Source organism: Petaurus breviceps, unplaced genomic scaffold (genome assembly GCF_028583685.1).
Source record: "Petaurus breviceps papuanus isolate PSGF00001 unplaced genomic scaffold, PetGlider_PUasm1.0 76, whole genome shotgun sequence".
NCBI classification, from domain to species: Eukaryota; Metazoa; Chordata; class Mammalia; order Diprotodontia; family Petauridae; genus Petaurus; species Petaurus breviceps.
Window position 1 is genome coordinate 51,945,327 of NW_027186473.1, and position 20,399 is coordinate 51,965,725.

General features: G+C 41.6%; 2 protein-coding genes and 1 long non-coding RNA gene across 7 annotated transcripts in view; 2 read left to right on the plus strand and 1 right to left on the minus strand.

The window, feature by feature from the left end:
• The window catches only part of ARHGAP10 (Rho GTPase activating protein 10), a 392,686-nt gene extending 383,394 nt beyond the window's left edge, over nucleotides 1-9,292 (plus strand). Inside the window, exons 21-22 of the mRNA XM_069105012.1 lie at nucleotides 1,053-1,144; nucleotides 8,454-9,292. Of these exons, the coding sequence (XP_068961113.1) occupies nucleotides 1,053-1,144; nucleotides 8,454-8,542 (181 nt within the window). The 3' untranslated portion in view covers nucleotides 8,543-9,292. The remainder of the gene's footprint in view (nucleotides 1-1,052; nucleotides 1,145-8,453) is intronic.
• Nucleotides 9,293-12,209: 2,917 nt separating this feature from the next.
• The window catches only part of LOC138175141 (uncharacterized), an 18,368-nt gene continuing 10,178 nt past the window's right edge, over nucleotides 12,210-20,399 (plus strand). The window contains exons 1-2 of the long non-coding RNA XR_011171900.1: nucleotides 12,210-15,472; nucleotides 16,634-16,808. This is a non-coding gene — a long non-coding RNA (uncharacterized lncRNA). The remainder of the gene's footprint in view (nucleotides 15,473-16,633; nucleotides 16,809-20,399) is intronic.
• The window catches only part of NR3C2 (nuclear receptor subfamily 3 group C member 2), a 440,138-nt gene continuing 435,402 nt past the window's right edge, over nucleotides 15,664-20,399 (minus strand). For all 5 annotated transcript variants that reach the window (XM_069105493.1, XM_069105492.1, XM_069105491.1 and 2 more), the window contains exon 9: nucleotides 15,664-18,334. In XM_069105493.1, coding sequence (XP_068961594.1) covers nucleotides 18,179-18,334 — 156 coding nt within the window. In that variant the 3' untranslated portion in view covers nucleotides 15,664-18,178. The remainder of the gene's footprint in view (nucleotides 18,335-20,399) is intronic.

Consider the following 20,399-nt stretch of genomic DNA (forward strand, 5'->3'; position numbering starts at 1 on the left):
GAAAAGAAAAGAAAAGAAAAGCTGAGGCAGACACAGGTTAAGGAATTTCCCCGTGTTCAATAAGGCTGGATTTGAACTCAAGTCCTCCTGACTCCAGGCCCAGCACCCTATCCACTGAGAGGGTCAGCAGCTTGCCCGGAGTCCCTACAACCATTGTGTGTCAGGAGGACTCGAACCCAGGTCCTCCTGACCCTGAGGCCAGCTCTCTTTTTCCATTATAGCTATGTTGCTTTTAGTTTTCAATCACATAGACTTGAACCCCAGAAAGGCCATCTGTTCCCTCTCAAGCAGAGCTACGAGGAGAATTGAAGTCCCTGACCTTTCCCTAAGTGATTTTCTCCCTTGATGGCATGCGTGCATACCTGCCTCCTTGGCTGTTTGCTATTCACCCCAGTGAGCTTGAAGCCTGGCCTTCGTCAAGCTCCATCTCCAGTTTTGAGCCCTTCACAAGGATGCCCTTTTCCCCGGAGCTCCCATGGGAGGCTTTGTCAGACAATGAAAGGCCAGCCTCTCCCTGCCTCCTCCAGCCTGTCTGCAGGAAAATCCTTTGAAACAAGGTGGACCAAAGCAAAGGAGGAGGCACCTTGCTTCTTGTGAGGTTCAGGGGGTAGATTTTCATCTCAAGCAGATCTGCATTAGGTATTCCTCACTGAAGGCCTGAAGTGTTCACCAGTGTCTCACTCTTTCCCCCTCTATGGGGCTGCCTTCTGTTTCCCTAATACATAAACTGAAAACTCTTAAGAAGGAAATCTCCCCTGTGGTTTTTACAGTGTGGGATGATAGGGGGAGAACAGCCCTCTGACAGCCAGTGAGGCAAGAAGAGAGGGAAGGAAGAAGCTTAGCAGGAGCTCCCCGAGGTGAAGGCTGGGATTGGAAACCCATCACTGACTTGAGAAGCAGACATCGCGGCTTTTCCTGATGTTCCTTCATTTCCCTGTCCTTTGTGTGTGGGAGGGATTTGCCTGCTGAAGGGTGGGCAGAAGGGGGAGGTCCCTGCTTCCCAGGGCCCCCTTGTCTGATCCATCTGTGTCTCTCTGATGCTTCCTTTGCAGTGTTGTGAGTCGGAAGGCTCGGGCCGTCTATCCATGCGAGGCGGAGCACAGTTCCGAGTTGTCTTTTGAAATAGGAGCTGTTTTTGAAGATGGTAAGTACAGAGAGGCGCTGCTTATTGGGGGCTCTGTTCTTGCTCAAAATGAGTATAACTCCTGGTCAGGAACCCAAGCATAGGATGGTAGATTGAAATCTGGTAAGGCTCTCAAGTCATTGAGACCAACCTGCTTGATGAACAGAGGAGGAAACAGAGGCCCAGAGGAGTCAAGTGACCTGTCTAGGATCACACAGCTAGTAAGCCTCTGAGGCCAGAGGCCTAGGCCTTCCTGACTTCAAGGCTGGCCCTTCAGTTACTCTCCCACAGTATCTCTGCCAGAAAGGCAGGGTTGTGGGGTAGAAAACATGCTGGATTCAGAGTCATGGGATGTGGGTTCAAATGTTCCCTTGCCACTTACTTTGGCTAATCCTTTGACTTCCTTGGGCTTCCATTTGCCCATCAAAGTCATCCTAGAGCTAAAAGCATGACCCTGCTCTGGTTCTTAATGACTCCACAGTGCTTTCGGTGCATGAGGGTCTTCATTCTGTGTCTCAAATGAGGAAGGTGAAATATCTCCATAGTTTTTGGTGTCTCTTTCTGTAACTGTGTTGACAAGATGTCAAAAAACTCAGTGTCTACAGGTATTAGGAACTAACTCTGCTTGGAACTGTCTTTTCTGGGTCTGCAGTACCTGTGGCTGCTGAGGGGACAGGGTCCATAGCAGTGGCAGGGACTGCTGGGTTGGATCCCCATAAAGTTTGCTTCTTTGGATGAAAGCTACAGGGCCAGTGGTGTGAGGGCCTGGGAGGCTGCTGTTCTTGGCGTTCTCAGGCTAACCTGCCCACCAAATGGTATAGGGGGTGGTGGGCCCCATCTTCACAGGGATTACTGCCCTGGATGATGTCTGGGTTGGCTGGCCTTGAAGCACATTCATTTGGCTTCTTCATACCCACATACCTTGAGACAGTCGGCATTTGGATTCTTTGGATTGTGGTTTTTCAAAATATGTAGCCATATAGCATCCTTAGGAGGGTGAATGTTTTAAAATTTTAAATATTTGGTTTTTTCATACTATGGCAGCACAGAATTTTTGACCTAGAAGTGACCCCAAGGGACATCTAGTCCAACTCATACCTGAGCCATTTTATATAATTATATTATGTGGTTTATAGAGCATAAGTATTAGGTATTATATAAGCATAAGATATTATATTATTATTAATTTATTAAATTTGTGAATGTAGTCAGTCATTAAATATCACTATGAAAAAACAATGATAGTAATTATGATAACAATAACTGACCTTTTGAAGGAATCCATTGCACTTTGAAATTTAGCTTAAATAGTTAGGAAGATATTCCCACAAACATCAGATGTACATGCACCTCTTTGAAATCCCCCTCAGTCCCCGCAACTGCTCCTAGGGTCCCTTTGGGATTGCAGAGTGCATTGTAGCTTCCCAGACAGCATCATCCTCTTACATTCTGAGCCTGTTTCATCGGCCGTCTGCAGCACCCGCTCTCAGATCTCTGTTTGGACGGGCTCACTCTACTCTGCAGGCTGGCCGTCTTTCTCCATGCTGTATTCAGCACGCTGCACCTCTTGTCATCCACTTAGTTCTTTCTTTGTGGACCAGACCAGGCACTTAGTATAGTTTCATTGGATTGGATGGAACAATAACTTGGTAGCCCTTTTTCCTGGGTTACTTATTGGAAACGTGCCTCACTGGTCCAAATCCCTGTGATTTCATTGGTGTGCTTCCTCTGTAGACTGTAGGAAACTCCTGGGCCCTTTAGAAAGCAGTTTCCCTAACTGCTTTGACCAAAACAGACATCACCTGAGTTGGCAAGGCATTTCATCAGTCTCTCTGGTCCTAACCAGCTATATCTCTGAACGACACATTTGTAATTAGTTTCTGGGCCTGTTCTTGACACCTTGTAGGACCTGCTACGGGTCTGTTGTTGGCACGGGCTTTGAGAGCCCAGGGTTCCCCACCTCAGGCCCCATGAAGCCATTGGAGTAGTGTGTTAGTGCTGGAGAGAAAAGCAGGCGTCTACATGGATTCTTAATGACTCCACCATCTCTCTTGGGGATGAGCATCTTCATTCAGTATCTAAAATAAGGTGGAATGTTCTCCATAGCTTTTAGTGCCTGTCTCGTTAGCAGTGTTGACATGACATCAAGAAACTCATTGTCTACAGATATCCTAGGAACTAATTCTAATTTGCTTGCTTCATTTTTCACTCCCCATAGTCTTAAATTGGTATAATTTTAATGGTGTGAGAATTCCCTTTGCCAGAGGAGGACAAAACTCTCCTATAGCCTCATAGTCTTGTAGAGTAGATTGAGGCTCATAAAGGTTAGGTGACTATCCCCTGCTCACAACTGTGAAGTCTTGGACGCAGGATTTGAACCCAAGTTTTGCCAACTCTGAGTACAACTCTGTGTCCACTATACCATGCCGCCCCTCAGGAGCCTAACTGCCCTTTAATGCTTTAGATTTGCTTCAAGAAATTGAGCTTGAAGGTGATTTCCCATCATTCTGCATCACATGTTTCTCACAGGTTTGAACAGTGAGCCCAACCCTAGATATAGGTAACGGTGTATTTGGAGCTTTGCCTATGGATAGAGGGCATACATTTTCATGGGAGTGTTTGATCTGATGTTCATGTACAAGAGTGTTCAGAAGGTTCCTCATCTGGTCCAGTGTGTGCCCTTTAAAAGAAAATTCCCAGCACTCATATACAAATTCATTAGTTACTGTGGCAACGGTGATGCTGTCCGTGAGTAGCGCTTTCAGTAAGAGTAGTGTGCCAGGAGGATGGTGGTAAGCTTGGTTTTCATTGCTTGTGGAAGCCATAGACAGCAAGCAGCCTGGTCCATTTGGCCAGCCTAAATAGATTTGGAATGCGTGTGTTTGTGTGAAGTCTGTTCAGTAAAATGAATCCACATACCACAGCTGTCTGTAGCAGGCCAGGGTTAGATGTTTGTTGTTAAGAGCTGTGGATCACACATGCATCTATCAGTCCAATGTTGGTTGAGTGATGAATGAAAATAGAAGTCGTGGGATCACAGTTTTACAGCTTAAAGTGACCTTCAGAGGCCATCGAGTCCTGACCCCATTACTTGACAGATGAGTAAGCATGAGGCATAGAATGGCTAAGTGATTTGGCCATCATCACACAGTTAGTGTCTGAGGTAGGATTTGAACCTAACTTAATTCCTAACTCCTGAGACCAGTGCTTTATAATGTTTATATTTTGGAGGGATATTTTGTTCGTAGGGGAGAAGACAGCTCATTTGTATATGGATAGAAAGTGTTGTAAGAAGCTAGTTGAACTCTTGATTAAGAAGTTCCCTTTTAGTGGGGTGGCTAGGTGGCGTACCAGCCCTGGAATCAGGAGGACCTGAGTTCAAATCCTGCCTCAGACACTTAACATGTACTAGCTGGGTGACCTTGGGCAAGTCACTTAACCCAACTGCCCTGCCCTCCCCGCTCCGAAAAGAAAAAAAAAAGTCCCTTTTAGGAGCTAGAGGCAGATATCTAGTGGATAGAGCACTAGGCCTGGAATCAGGCGGACTGGAGTTCAAATCCAGTCTTAGATACTTAGTAGTTGTATGCCCCTGGGCAAGTCACTTAACCTCTGTTTGCCTGGATTTCTCCAACTGTAAAATGGGAACCATAATGTTTATGTACGTATTTCCCAAGGTTGTTGTGACGATCAAATGAAATTATATTTGTAAAGTGCTTAGCATGTAGTAGGTGCTTCATAAATGAGCATTTCCTTTCTTCCTCTACCCATGCAAATTGGCACCAGCTCTGCAGCTTAAAGTCTTAGAGATTTGCCAGGGGACATTGAGAGGTCAAGAGATTTACGTGGGACGGCACAGTAGTGTTAGAGAGATTTGAATCCAGCACTGATTCTGAGACTGGCCCTGTCTTCCCCTCTGCCAGGCTTCTAAGAAGTAGAAGACAGTGGCAGTGGGGAATTTTGATGTGGTACTATTGAACTCAGTTGAAAAGTGGTTCCTCTTTCATCCTTGTAACACTCGAGAAGGAGATAATTGGGTTTATTTAGTCAGAACTCTATATGAAACCTCATCATGTAGTGAGTGGCGTAAGAAGGGATTTGTGTTACTGGAAAGCATTAGTTCTGGACCTTTGAGCCCGAGTCCCCACAAGATTCCCAGGATTCTTCCTTCAGAAGGACGATGGAGTTGCCAGGATTTCAGTATTTTGAGAAGTACACAGGATTGGTGACTACTTCCATTAGTTTAGTGACTAGAGAACTAACCAGATGCTCTCCCTTAAGCACAGATGTCTCTAAGCTTGGGATAAGGTAGAGGGGGAGAGAGAGTTGCTGGATGGGACCTTTGAGGGCGTTGAATGTCTAATATAAAATACGAATTTACAGATGAGAAGACTGAGGCCCAGGTCTGTGAAGGGACTTATTTCACAAGTATGAAAAAGCAGTTCTGAGATCTTAATTGAAGCCTCTGGACACCAGATAGGTAGAAATAGGGAGAAAGTGAGGTGCTAAGAGTAATGGTTGAGGAAGGGCAAGGGAATGACAAGGCACCAAGGAAGTTATTTTTGTCAAAGGGGAAAAAGCACAGTAAGTGGTAGCAGAAGAGTCTTCTCAGGTTCAAATTGCTGACCTGGCATCTCTAGCCTCTGGAATAAGAATCAGGCTTGAAAAGAGGCTGTGGCTGAGTTTTAATAAGTTGAATTTAAATAGGAAGAAATGTACAATCTTACACTTATGTGTAATTATTAAGCTCACAAGTGCAAGATGGAGGCTGTTTGGTTAGATATAGCTAACATTTTGTCTGGGGTTAAAAATAATAAAAAAAAAAGATCTGGGGTGTTTCAGTAAACTGTAAGGTTAATAAAATTCAATAGTGATGTAGAAGCTTGAGCCAGAAAGGGCTCCAGAGGTCATCCAGTGTTTTTTCCCTAGGCCCCATGACTCTAAAGCCAGCTCTGTGTTATTCCCCTCTGGCAGCAAAAACCTGTTCAGTCCTAGGATGCATTAAGTGAGGCCCAGGGTTCAGGAAGTGATCGTCTCCCTGTACTATGTACTGGCTGGGCCAGCCCTGAGGGATGAAGTTCCGCTCTGGGCACCACCGCGTTTTGGGAAGGCCACTGAGCCAGGAGTGTCCAGAGGAGGGCAGTTTGGATGGTTAAAGGTTCCTGACATCGTCCTCTAGCACCTTCATTTGTTCATCAAATGAATTTTGATTGTTGGGGAATTGTTTCTTCACTTAGGCTTAGATTTATCTTTTCCCATCTTCCACCTGCTGCTTCTGGTTCTACCCTCCAGGGCCAGACAGAATAAATCCAATCCCTCTTTCTTATGGCAGCCCATCGGGTACTTGAAGACCACTGTCATATTCACTTGCCGGTCTTCTTTTCTTGAAACTGACCATCCTCAAGTGCTTTCATTGACCCTCTTATGAATCAGAGGTTTGAGGCCCTTCACCATCCTGTCCACATTTCTCTGGATTATCTTCAAACTTATCAATGTCCTTCTTAAACTGTGATGCCCCAGACTGTGAACACAGAGCTTCTGATGGAGTCTTATGTGGGCAGAATACAAGATACTCTCACCTGCTGAATCCTGGGAGTTGAGCCCTCTTAATGTAGCCCTGAATTACATTTTCTTCATTTGGCCACAGACTGATTCATACTTAAGTTTGCAGCATACTTAGGCTCCCAGATCTTTTTTGGGCAAATTATGGTCTACTCCTGCCTCCCATGTCCTATACTTGTGAAGTTGATTTTTAAAAATAAAATATAAGTTATACACCATATATTTACACCTTCTGAATTTCATATGATTAGATTTAGCTGTCTGTCTCTCCATGTCATGTGCAAAGTTGGTGAGCATGCCATTGCAGCATAGGACCAAGCACAAATCTCTGGGGTCCTCCACTGGAGACCTCTTATCATATTAATGTTGAACCATTAATGATTATTCTGAGTCTAGTCATTCCACCAGTTGCAAATTCATAAAATTGTATTATCCACTCCACATTTCTCCATGTTTTTTATAAAAGTCACATTGGATGCTTTGACAAAGGCTTTGCTTTACTTTAGCAAAGTAATAAAAATAAATGCCTTTGGAAAACTTCAGCTCTCTGATTAATGCAATGACCAACCATGATTCCAGAGAACCAGTGACGAAGCTTGTTCCCAATCTCCTAACAGAGAGTTAGAGCCACAGGGATTGGCTCTAGGCAATGGACTCAAGATTTAGAGGAAGATGGACGTTTTTGGACAAAGTCATTGTTGGCATTTGTTTTGCCTGACTATGCGCTTTTATTATGTTTTGGTTTTTCTTTTGTTCCCCCACTTTATGGGGGGAAGGAGAGAAAATAAGTGCTTATTAGTTGGGAAAAAACAAAAACCTACCTAAATGGCTAGGGCAGCATTTCTCTGATCTCCCAGCTAAATAAACCCTATCCAAAGAGCAAATAAGGTCCTTCTGGCATGACCTCTTCTTTCTGGAGCCATATTGGCTCATTGTAGGCTAATAACCATTTTTCTCTCTCTTTCCTGGTGAAGTGCAGAATTTTCCTAGGAATTAAGGTCAAGTTCACTCACCTGTAGTCAGCAGACTTTGTTCTCTTCCCTACATTAAAAAATCAGGATAGTATTTGTGCTTCAATCTCGTGGCACCTCTTTTGTTTTCCACAGCCTTGCAAGGACTGTTGTCTCTCTTTATATCGTACACCAGCCCTTACTGGGTCCCAGCTTGATGCTCTTTATACCACTCAATCTATAGTTATAACTACTGATTTAGAACTACTAGGCTGGTGTAGGGCGGTTCCCAGCCTGTTTTCTGCCCAACTTAATAAAGTGTGCTTGCTGTTGGCTCTAGGGAACTTTGGATGACAAGGTTAGGTACTAGTTCTCATTTTAGGGAATTTTCTGGAGGACTCTTCAAGTACCACCACCATGGAAAATGTCTTGAAGTTAGCACACAGAGGGAGCGTTTAATAGGCATTTACTGTGTGCCCAGTACTATGTTAGAATGTGATTTTTGCCACTTCCTGCATGTGTGACCTTGAGCAAGTTACCCAGTGTTTCTGGGCCTCACACTCCTCATTTATAAATTAAACAAAGGTGACTCGACTAGATTTTTTTTTTCCTCGACATTCCTAGCTCTTAGCTCTGGTACCTGACACATAAGTAGGAATACTTAATAAATGCTTATTGAATGAATGACTGGTAAGGTCTTTTCCATTTTGGAAGCCTTGATGTAATGATCCTCCTACACTGGGAGCACAGGAGTATTAGTGTTTTAGGCATTTTGATAAAGATGTTCTCGTTTTGTTTTGTTTTTTCCTCTTCTCTTTCAGTTCAATCTTCAAGGGAACCTGGCTGGCTAGAAGGAACTCTGAATGGCAAGAGAGGACTGATCCCACAAAACTATGTCAAGCTGCTTTAGTACACAGCCTATAGACGTTGACAAACTGTTCATGGTATCCATGGACTCTCCTTAGGGTTGCTTTGCCCCACTTGGGGTGGGAGGAAGATGCTCATGTGACCAGGAATCGAAGTGAACCTGTCAGACAAGAATTCAGATCCCTGCTTTAAACTTGGTTGGGGTGGGATATTAGTGGGTGGGATAAGGGAGGGAGGGGGGCGAGAATGGGACTATTTAGTGTTTTGGATGGACAAAGAATGATTGCATGAATGTCTGAATGTCCTTATCTGGTCCTGAACCTTTATGATTGTTTTTAATGACCCTGCTTCCGAACGGGAAGGTAGTGGTCTTGTTGGACTTGCCTCTCTGCACCATCTGTCAGCCAGCCCTATCCAGGATGTAGAAGAACCACTTTCTTCACAGTGTTCCTGAAAAGTTGCATGGTGGCCATTCACCATCCTAGGGATGGTCACATTATCAAGGCGTTCCCTCATTTCTGCCAAAGAAAGGTTTTGCTCAGTGTGGCCTGAAGCTGTATTTGATGAGTCAGTGATGAACCAGTGGGAAGCAGAGAGGATATCTGCAGGCCTGCCTCAAGACCAGGTGCCTTTCTCTGATGGAGGCAGCCTTTCTCAATCACTTCCCCTAGACAAGGTACACGTATGTTTATGGCAAGCTTCACTATATCTCATGGATCTCACTTGTACACGGACTTGTCCTACCCCTCCAAAGAATCTCTGTAAATGAAATAAAATTTAATTTACTCTTGGATATGCCTGTCATGATGTGTGTAGAGAACTTGGAATTCATTATCCTTGTAATGTTTTATGAACCCAAAGCCGTATTGACTGAAATTCATTTTTTTTCTCTGGGATTGGCACTGGCTCCTGCTTAGAAATTGTAAACATGGAGCCCTGTGCCTGCTTCTCAGGGAGTGGGTGGGATGGAAGAATTCCTCAGGAACAGCTGGTATGTTACCAAACGGCAGCTTTCCTCAGTGGTGCTTCACAATCTTCAGGAGCTCCCTGCAGCACCACTTTCCCTCCCATGCTTATCAAATAAGGGAGTGGGAGCAGGGCTATTTGACCTTGCTGTTAGCACTTTTCTCACTGTCTCCTTAATGAGTCCAAAACCAACTTTCCCAATTAGTTTTCAGCACATCTTGTGTTCTTACTAGTCCACCTCTCGTCCCCTTTCCCCTCCATCTTAGAATTCTGTTCTTGGCTTTCCTCAAAGCTAATCTTGACATCCACGGCAGTTGGGAACCACTGTCTGGGAGCTCATACACTTCTACCTTTGCCTTGAGGGAGGGTTACCCTTGTCCCCCTTAGCTCTCCACATGCCATTTGGTAATGGGGCTTGGAGTACCATGCTTTTAACCATAGCAGTGAGAGGAACAAATCTGAGTCTACACGCCTCAGACACATGTGAAACCAAGGAGAAAATGGCCCTTTCGCTTGTGTCCCTCTCTCCTCAGTAACAGTCCTGTCCTCTTGGGGATCAGAAGCTACCCAAGCTCATTGGAAACCCCACCCCCACCCTGTTCATGTTTGAAAGCCTTGCCTTGCAAAGGCAATCAGATTTGAAATGTCTTCTATTCAGCTCAGCCTTCCACAGCAGGCACAAATGATCTCCAGATGCTTTCAGCAGCGGCTGCCTTGGTCTAGCTCCCAGAGTCCAAGTGGACCACTTCCAAGTCCCAAACTTTACTCTCTGTGAGGCAGAGTCTCCTGTCTGCTGGCCGTCCCAGGACCAAAGTACTCACCCTCTTCATGGAGCAGCTTCACCTCTTGGGGCTTCTGAATCTTTAGATCCCATAACAGGTTCTAAGCCTTGGATGCAGGTAAGTTTATCTAGTCAAAGGTTTCATTCTGCCCTAAAAAGTGTTTGGAACAGCCTTTCCTTAAAGGCTGGGCTGTTCTGCTGGAGTAATGATTTATCAACTTTGCAGTCACTTCATATATACTAGGAAGGTTTTGCAATCCAGGCCAATTCACAGGAGAGGAAAGAAACATCAAAAAGAATTGAATAACAGAGAAATTCTGTGTAACTTATTTTCTTTTAAATGCTTTCCAGTTGTCAGGCAGAGAAGCCAGGCAGCATTTTAGTATAAGTACAAGAGGCACTGTGGAACTAGGAAGGGACCGCCTGGCTTCATGTGTAGTCAGTACTGATCCAGGAGAGCTGAGCCGTAATATGGCTGCCACACTGGGGGAACCGAGCCATTTTACTGATCTTATTTTTGATGTTGGTGAATTTCAGCCCCTACCTCCATCTCAGAGAAGTCAGAAACTATGGTTTCTTGTCCTACAGCCTGTGCTCTGCTTGAGAAGATGCTACTAGAGGTGGCTTTTTTTGTGTCCTGGATTCCTTTGGCAGTCTGATGAGGCCTATGGACACTCAGAATTTATGCCTGGCATAAATTCTGAGATATATGTGTGTGTGTGTGTAATAAAAACCAACTTTATTAAAAGGGAATAATCAGAATATTAAAAATCCAAGTTTGGAACCCCAGTTTAGGAGTTCTGAACAACCCCTATACTGGATGAGAAGAGACCTTAGAATATCTAGACCAAACTCCTACCCAGAGTGTTCTATAAAATCTCTTAAGAGTTGCTCAGCCAAGTTCTGATTAGACAGTCTGGTCAGCCATGGGGGAAACCCACGGAATGACTTGCCTTTCAAGAGCTTGATAACAATCATGTCTTACCCATAGTTTTCTGTTCCCTAGGCTAAACATCAGCTTCTTAAATTTTTCTTTATAGAATATGGATTCTAGATTTCTCTAGAATTAGACGTATTTCAGTTGGCTAAATGTCAGTAAAACACATCACCCACAACCACACACAGTCACCTGACCAGCCCAGATTATAGGAGTACCATGACCCTCACTTGATTTCTATTACTGCATCTTAAGATTGCACTTATTATTTTTTAGCATCTGCAATGTGCTGTTTGCTTATTTTAAGTTTGTGGTTACTCACAAATACTAGATCTTTTTTCCATGTGAAACTGTCCTTGGGGTCTCCAACAATCCTTAATAGATTATGAGTCTGAGGGTGTTACTATGTTCATATTTGTCTTTTCAGACCCAACCATGGTACCTTGGATGTGGCAGGCCCTTAAATATTTGAATTTAATCTTCTTGTTCAATTGGTTTTTTAATCCCCCCATGTAAGACTTTACTTTTCTTCCTAGTCAACTTTTATTTTGTTGGCTCCAGCCCAGACTTTAAGCCTGTCAGTTTGAATGTGGCTTGTCATCTGTATTAATGACCCTCTGTCCTAGCCTTGTGTCTAGGAGTGTGCTAGTAAAAGTTTAACAACCAGTTTTCCAGGGAAAAAATGCACAGGATACACTTTTCTGTTTAAATCTTCATTATTAACAATTTCCCCATCACTTTAAGTCTAGATAAAATTCAAAACAATAAATCAAAGTCCTGATTTTGTTCCCTTTGCCTGATTTCTGAGGTGGAAGTGCTCACATTGAAAATTTAACAATTACCCTGCTTATATTACCTATAGATAAATGAGTGATAAGCCCACTTTATATGATGAGTCCTTTGGGTATGCAGTGTAGGTGATCCTAGAGAGAGGACAAAGACAACTATCCAATGAAAGGTGTTAATTTACATCGTAAAAAAGTTAAGTGTAAGGTTTTTAAACTAACATTTAAAAAATGCAAAGTTGGTTTGAATTCAACTTCAGGGAATATCAGCTTTACAGAGAAGCACATTTTTTTATATCATCCACAGTTAGGAAAAGGTGATTCTTAGTCCATGACCCATACTATCGATTTATTATGGTTGCTCAGATTTCAACCTCTGACAGTGGAATGGAAAAGGACTCAGCTTAATACAGTTGATAGATCTGAGCCAGAAAACCTGGATTTCAATCCCAACTCTGCCAGTTACACCATTTTTGGATTGCTTAGCACTTCTGGGCCTCAGTTTCCTCATTTGTAAACTAAGGTTGTGGGACTGCATGGCCTGTAAGGTTTGTTGCAGGTCTACATGTGAGTTAGGTGATGGGTTCCCATCTAAGAGGAACCAAGAGTAAGAAAAGTAAAAATTCAGCACTGTATGGTCCTTACAGCTTCAAATATGACAGCTCAAGTTGGAATGGTACCTCTCTCCCATACTTTTCTATGGTCCTGGAAGCTCAATTGCTATTTTGAAATCCAGCAATAGTAGCCAAGTAATGACAGCCCAATGGAGTTGGCTATGATCATCATCTTTTATATGCACTAAGTGCTTTAGAGCATGCATAGTGTTCCCCTCTTCTCTTTTTCCTGTCCCCCAACTCAACAGCGCTGACAAGTACATTTGTATCAGCTTCCTGATTGTGTAACATGGTAGAAATCTTATCACCCCCATTTCACAGGTGAGGAAACTGGATCTCAAAGAGGTGAGCCCATCATGCAACTCTAAGAAAGAAGTGTTAGAGGCAGTTAGTTTTTGAAACTGAGTTAATTGTGCTATACAAATTATTCTTCTGGTCAACTCCATGTCAGAAAGTATGTTGAGGGTAGGAAGGAGGGGCTTTGTTAATTTTCAGTCATGTGTGTCATGAAAACCTTCAGGGGTACCACGTGGTCTCTTCTCTCATTCTTCCTCTGGGTCTTATTCCAGAAGCCTGTTCTTTGCTTGTTTTTCTGCTTTTTCTTTGGTTGATTCCTCTGAAGCTTCACCATCTTCCTTATAGTACTATTTTAATTTACTGCTGCCCCAAATGATTTGTGTGTAGCTAATACACACAGAATACTGAAATGGATGTAGTGATAAAGTATTAAAATTTCTCGTGTAAAGGCTTTGATAACTAACAATTTCTTATAATGAGAATAGAACTTTAAAACATTTTTTCCCTTGCTGGAATAGATTTCAAGGAGATCTCAATTCCTCAGCTAAGCTTTAGATGAGTAGCTTCAGAATAAATCATTATGAATGGCTGAAATTTATATGCTACATTATGTTAGTAGCAGTAATAATCTCCCCTTCCTCAAATGTTAGGGTGGCATAATACATATTTGGTGTGGGCACACAGTGGATACACATGGAAGATGGTAGGGAGTGTGGTGTCAACATTCCATTCTAGGACCAAAGGACTAGAAGGGTCCCTAGAGGTTATTGGTCTAATCCCCTCATTTGAGAGGTCAGGAGTATGAGGCCCAGGCATGTGCCCAAGGTCACATAGAGGCAGCAAATGGCAAAGGCAGAATTTGAACCCTGTCCACATAATTTTAAATCTATTATGTTGCCATGTTTCTATCCCTATATTAAAGAGATCTCCAGAAAAGCAGACTGTTTAGTGCCCAACATTTAAAAGCTGCCATAATGGGGAAAACTCATCCTCATTCCCAACTTAGTCCTCCATGATGCTTGATTTCTTCTCTATGCAGATTGAAAACACCATTCCTTTGTCCTCAATTTCTCTCCCATAGGCACACTGAGACCAGTTGAGTAAACTTATGAGTAACTTCTTATCCTAAAGTAGGCAGACACTCTTCTTTCTTCATCCATCCTAGGGTCCTCTCAAAAGAGGGTGTCTTTAAAGGAAATATGATTGCTACCATCTGACACCCACAACATCCCAAAACCTCAATTTAGGCTGAACATGATTTGGACATGTTTTTCATTTTGCCTGATTTTTAAGTATGTTCTCCATTTCTCAAATTTAATCCCCTGTACACTGATATATCTCAATTTAAGGAAGAGCCCAGCAAAGTAAGGTAATACTCTTAGCCCTAAAATTAATTTCTCAGGTTAAAAATAATTTCTCCCACTTACCAGAAAAGTGATTATACAAGGAAAAAGGATGACTCTGAATTTAGACTGAGACCTAAGGACTAAGCCTCTTAGAAAAGTCAAGATCAGATCTTTCATGAGAATGAATGTCCAACTCCTGGTAGTGACAGCACAAGAGATTAAGTTTGAGACCGACCATACCTTCTATCTTGGGGCATAAAGAACAATGTCGATGGGATTCCCATGCCTATTGTTTGCTAAAAGCCATCATTCTGGCTATTGGATTCAAGAAAATTTTTGAAAACCTGAGTAACTGCCCTAGCCATCCACTTCACTTTGGATATACAGATGTATCCTGGAAGTTCTGATGGCTTGGTGTACCCTGAGAAATGGAAATAAAAATATAGCTTTAAAGGCTTAGTTTTCTTTGGAATAGTATCCAAAAAAATTATTGTACTAAATATTTGGCCAAGTTGACATTAAAGTGCTAGAAATACTTGCATTTTAATATAGGTACTTCCGCATAACTTATCAAAAAGCATGTACTGGTTAACATAAAACAGAAAAGACAAATAATTTCTATTTACTTAAAGAGCTTTAAAGAAGTAAAGTCTTAATTAGATGTGCATCACTGTGTATGTTATGCCTGTATATATATACAATGGAACGTAGCTTCCTGTTTCACTGTCAAGGACCATTCTTAAAGCACTTATCTGGAACTCTTAATGGCTTTTGTATAAAATCCTGTATACATGCATATATGTTAAAATTTTTTTTCTAAAAAGGCAGATCACCAACAAAATGATTTTAAAAGGAGCACTAGCTCGGCAAATGCCTTTAATTAAGAAACTGATGAGACAATTCCTCTAGAAAGGAGCTTTAACCCCGAGTCCTCTTTTGTCTTGCTCCGTGGTCTTACGAATTGTTAAAAATGACTGATTTTGTTGGGAGATGGCTGTTGCAGTTCTCATTGAACTAGGTGATATTTATTAATTTGTAGGAATCAAATGCCACTTTCTTCTGTATTTTAATTTGCTTATTGTACTCAGAGTGTTTCCTCGTCCATTTTGATGGAAGAAGTGGAAGGAAGGGGACTGAAGAGGATCCAGGTTAAGAGACACATATCTTGTTAGTCACAAGAAGTTTTGATTGACAGCAGTGTAGAGAACTCAAAGGTGGCAGCATGGGACCCCAAAAGCCCAGTTAAGGTAAGTGACTGTGTTACAACCACATCTTACTGCTTGGAAGATGGCAGCTTCCCCAATAGAAGACAACACGTGGCCTATTATAACTTATTTCCACTTGAGCTTATGCAGGAGATCTGAGAGGCAGCATTCTGTTGGATATTATATTTCTGTGTTTCCACGGACACCTAAATGAATTCTTTCAAAGCAACAGGTGATTAAAGTAAAGGATTTATTGTAATCTGCTTACAGTTGTTTGCAAAGACAGACATACGTTTTTGCATAAAGATATAAATTGCTTTTTTAAACTAATTTAGTGTGTTTTTTAATTCTATGAAGAAGTTTCAGTGAATTATGAATTGTACCAAATCAAGATTTTTAAGAGCAATATGGTACAAAAATAAGAGCAAACAGACAATTTGGACTGGGACAAGCATTCAACAGTGAGTTTAGAATATGGCTTTGCTGTTTAATCAAGCAAAGTTACCTGGAGACAGAAAAAGCCAGTAACTTTGTTAATACAAAAAGCTGATGCAGACTGTATTCATCCCAAACCTGGTTAAGTTGAAATTCCAATTCTGTAAAAATTAAGTCTGAACTAAAAAGCGGCATTTGTATCCATTTCTTATCCAGAAACCCCCAGTCTGCATGTGGTGTATTTATCGCCTTCCACGGGTGGCTTGCGTATTGCTGTGCATGTCAGTTTGTAGTTAAAGATCAGTTGATTAAATTAAATTCCTGAAGTTGCAAAGTATGTAAGAAGACCCCTTCCCTCTTGAGTACATCTTTGATAAGTTTCCCATTAACATAAGGCAGGTGTCATTTAAAAAGACCAGGGTCATGTTGTCATGGGTGAATGTGCTCCCATAAGCTTGTGCCTAACGGGCCTACAGTGAAAGGGGAGTGAGAGTGGAATGCTGCATTCTCAGGGACCTTGGCTCCCTCCCTCAGTGTTAGCTGGGAGAGTTTGGGGAAATGGATGTGATTTCCATGAGTAAGTGAGTACTTATGTTAATCATTACTCTTGGAAAGATTCCTTTGGCCTCTAGTCTCAGCAGTTTATCTTGTGAAATCAGACTGTTAGCTCTGCCCAAACATACTCATTTATACTTTGAGGCTGCAGAGAGACCTGAGCCTGAACCAGATGAATTGAGTTGAACTTTTGGTCTTATCATTTGTTGGTAGGAGCTGCAGTTTCATTATAAAAGGCTTTAGAAGATTTACATTTTGAAGATGTCAACCCCACCAGTAAGCAATCTGCCAGTCTCAGCCTCGTGCCAATTCAGTCTGGTGAGATCCTCCCTCCTAGGACCTATGTGCCCTTGACCTTCCCCTACATCAGAAGCAGGAAGAGGAACCGGTAAGAGGTTGCTTGCATTTTCTCCCAAAGAAAGAAACATAAAATAGATGTAAAGAAACCTTTAAACCACTTTTTTCCCCCTCCCAGTCCCAACAGCATATGACTTACTTTTGCTTGTGGATGAGAAAAGAGCCAGATTCTCCCTACAGCCCTAAAGCTGCCAAGGCTCCTGAGACCCTTGTTTGTTGTGTCTTGTTAAATGAAACCTTCATGAAGCTGTAAACACAATTCAACAACGTTCCTTGGGGAAGGCAGAAGCCGGAGTCCTAAAGTGTACTCAGCTCACAGGTACTTGCAAGTGGCAGACAAAAGGGGAAACAGAATACAGAATAGAAAGGCTTAAAGACAACTGAAAAACTGTGGTTATTTACAACAGACACAGTAAAATGGTAAATGTTCTATGATGCTAAAAAAAGGCACAGCTTTCCCTTTCTTAAATACACTGTAAACGCTTCATTAGGCATGCAGAACATTTCACTTTACAAAAAAAAAAATTACCTTGTTTGTTTAGACAAAGATAGTACTTAAATAGTCTCCAGCAAAATAGAATTCTTTCAAAAATACTTTCCCATTCATCCTATTAACCATTAAAGATTTTTTTTATGTGTCTCATTTACAAAAGTTCCTTACACCTTATTTCAGGTCCTTCACAATTTATACATACAGTAATATACAGTACAGCAAAAGACTGCGAAAAATTATTTGTAAAGCCAGCACAATAGATAATATAAATGGAAACTGAGGCATTTGTTTTAACATCTTATCCATTTAATTAAATAATAAATGGACACCGAAGGGTACGTCCACTAGTGATAGAGGATAACATGGGAGAACAAATGCCCCAGGTGGGGAGGCGATTATTCCACACCAAATGTTCCATTGTTACACAAGAGGAGTCTGTATATATTTTTTCTCTTTTTTGTTTTTTTAAATAAGAAAAGAATATTAATGCCCCATATTTGACTGTACGTTTTATGTGCAAACCAAGGGTAAGCTTCAAAAAGTTCATTAGTCCTTGAACCCTTTTTACAACAAGCAAACAATACCAGAAACTACATGGCATATTTAAAACTTCCATCTGTTAAAATATCAAAATCAGAGTTATTGACTAGATATGGCTTTTCATCCAGAGGAACAGGATCATTTTCTAAGCACTGAGGGTAAGGGGAAGAGCTCTTAAATCATCTGGTTCTTGCCAAATCCATGTCGAACTGCTTTCCAGTCCCCAAACCCTTGACGTGATTTTAAACTTGAAAAACTGCTGAACTGTGAATCATCGCATGTTAAAAATGTGATTTCTTGGGTCCTTCATGGGTGTGGAATAACACAGGGAAACTTAAGGCAAAGTTCTTCCATTAAGACATTTTCTGTCACTTCCTGTGGAAGTACAGGGGCTTGGCATTCCCCGATTCCACCTTTGGTAGCTGGTCACTAATGATCTCCACCAGCATCGCTGGGAACTCCACTTTCAGGGCCTGTGACTCTCGGAAGGTATAGAAGCAGAATTCCAACAAGTCACTCACCAGCTACAATACAAAGACAAAGGGGAAAAGGAAGTGAACCATACTTCAAGGTAAAATGCAAATAGACATCCAGGGATTTTATTTTATTTTTTTTTAAGGATTACGCAATTCTGCTTGATTAAATTTTACCAGTTTGTCCTTGGATGAAGGAAGAGGAAGAGACTACAAACATACTCAGCAATCTTGTCATATGTTTGAAGTGGAAAAAAAAAGCTACAAAGTACAGTATGATTAATTGAAATATAGATTAATAAAGTGAATAGTTACACAGCTATTATAAAGCTCAAATTCACAATGCAAAATTCACTATATTTTCTGAAAAAAAGATTAAAGTGTAACAAGATGTTTAAAACATAAATAAAAATCCAACATAGATAATTACTAAAACTAGGCAGCTTGCAAGGAATCTCTTCATTTCAGTCTGACACCAATGATATATATCATCATGAGCCCCCTCTGGGTCTCAGTTTCCAATTCTATAAAATGAGGAGATGGGTTCTCATATCCTATGATGAAACCCTCATAAAAGTCTAAAATTTCCTAGTAAAAGTGTTACATTTTGAAATTTTTAAATTGAATACTTATGAGTCATTTGTGGTGGTTTTTTATTTTTTGCTTTTTTGAGGGCAACTGGGGTTAAGTCACAAAGCTATTAAGTCGGTCAAGTGTCTGTGGCCAGATTTGAACTCAGGTCCTCCTGACTCCAGGGCCAGTGCTTTTACTGTGCCACCTAGCCGCCCCCAAAAGTATTCTTTAAAGCATCTACTTTATGGCTCCAAGCTCTTTTTACTTTTGAATTTTCAAACTGAGGTTTGGATTTGGAGTCAGAGGACAAAGGTTCATGTGTAATCTTGCTAGGGACCTTGCTAGGGGGTACCCTCCCACCCCCACCATGGAGCCTCATTTTCTCCATTTAGAAAATGGTTGGTGCTGATTTCAGATTTCTTGGAAATCCAAGAAATGTAAATAGTGATCTCCACATTGTTTCATGTCCAATGATGCTGTTGGTGGGAAGGTAATAAAGCACTCTCACTGTGCTAAGCACTTTGCAAAATCACATCATTTGATCCTCCCAATAGTCCTGTGTGATAAATATTGGTATCCCATTTTTACAGCTGTGGAAACTGAGGCAAAAAGTTTGTGATTTGCCTAAGGTCACACAGCTCTAATTGTGTAATCTGATGAATTTATATGCTAGGGAAATCACAAGCCATTTTTTCCTGTCAAGGGCTGATTCACAGGAAATGGTTTCACTTGAACTCAAGCTTGGAGCTAGTGTATGTGTGAGAAGTAATGGGGTCAAGGTTACTAAGCAGAGTAGTGTGGACAGGAAGTGATCTGTTCACAACCTAAATTAACCATGTCCAATGGGCAAAATCCATTAAGAAACTCTTATTTCAGGGAGGCGGCTAGGTGGCACAATGCAGTGAATAGAGCACCGACCCTGGAGCCAGGAGGACCTGAATTCAAATCAGGCCTCAGACACTTGACACACACACTAGCCATGTGACATTGGGCAAGTCACTTGACCCAAATTGCCTTCCAAAAAGCAAAAAAAAAAAAAGGAAACTCTATTCTATAGGGAGGAATACTAAAGTGACAGTGATAACATCTTCTGGCTGTGAAGAGCCTCATCAGGTTTCCCACTAGCTGGCCTTTTGGCTAGTGAACCATTTAAGACATATTCCTTTCTTCTAGCTTCATGGTTCCATTACCATTCTATGTTTCTGGTGTCTAAGACTTTTTGGATTAGGGTTTTTTCCCCCCACCTCTCAAGAGGTCTTATAAAAAATAACTTCTAGGAAGAATTTTTCACCAAATAACACTACCTTTCCACTTCTCCCACACTTTCACTACTAGTTACAATTCAGTGATTTGGGCTTTGGCCCTTTAAGAATTCAAGTGCCAAAAAATTATTTCTACTCTCAGGTAGCAGTGCTAATTAGAGAAGGGCTGAATCCTGAATCAATGATTTGTCAGTCATAAAGAATCATCTTTCCATGTGCAGGATATTCAGCCATGTGCTAAATAAGTATGTCCCCTTAATACATTTATCATTTAAAAATTA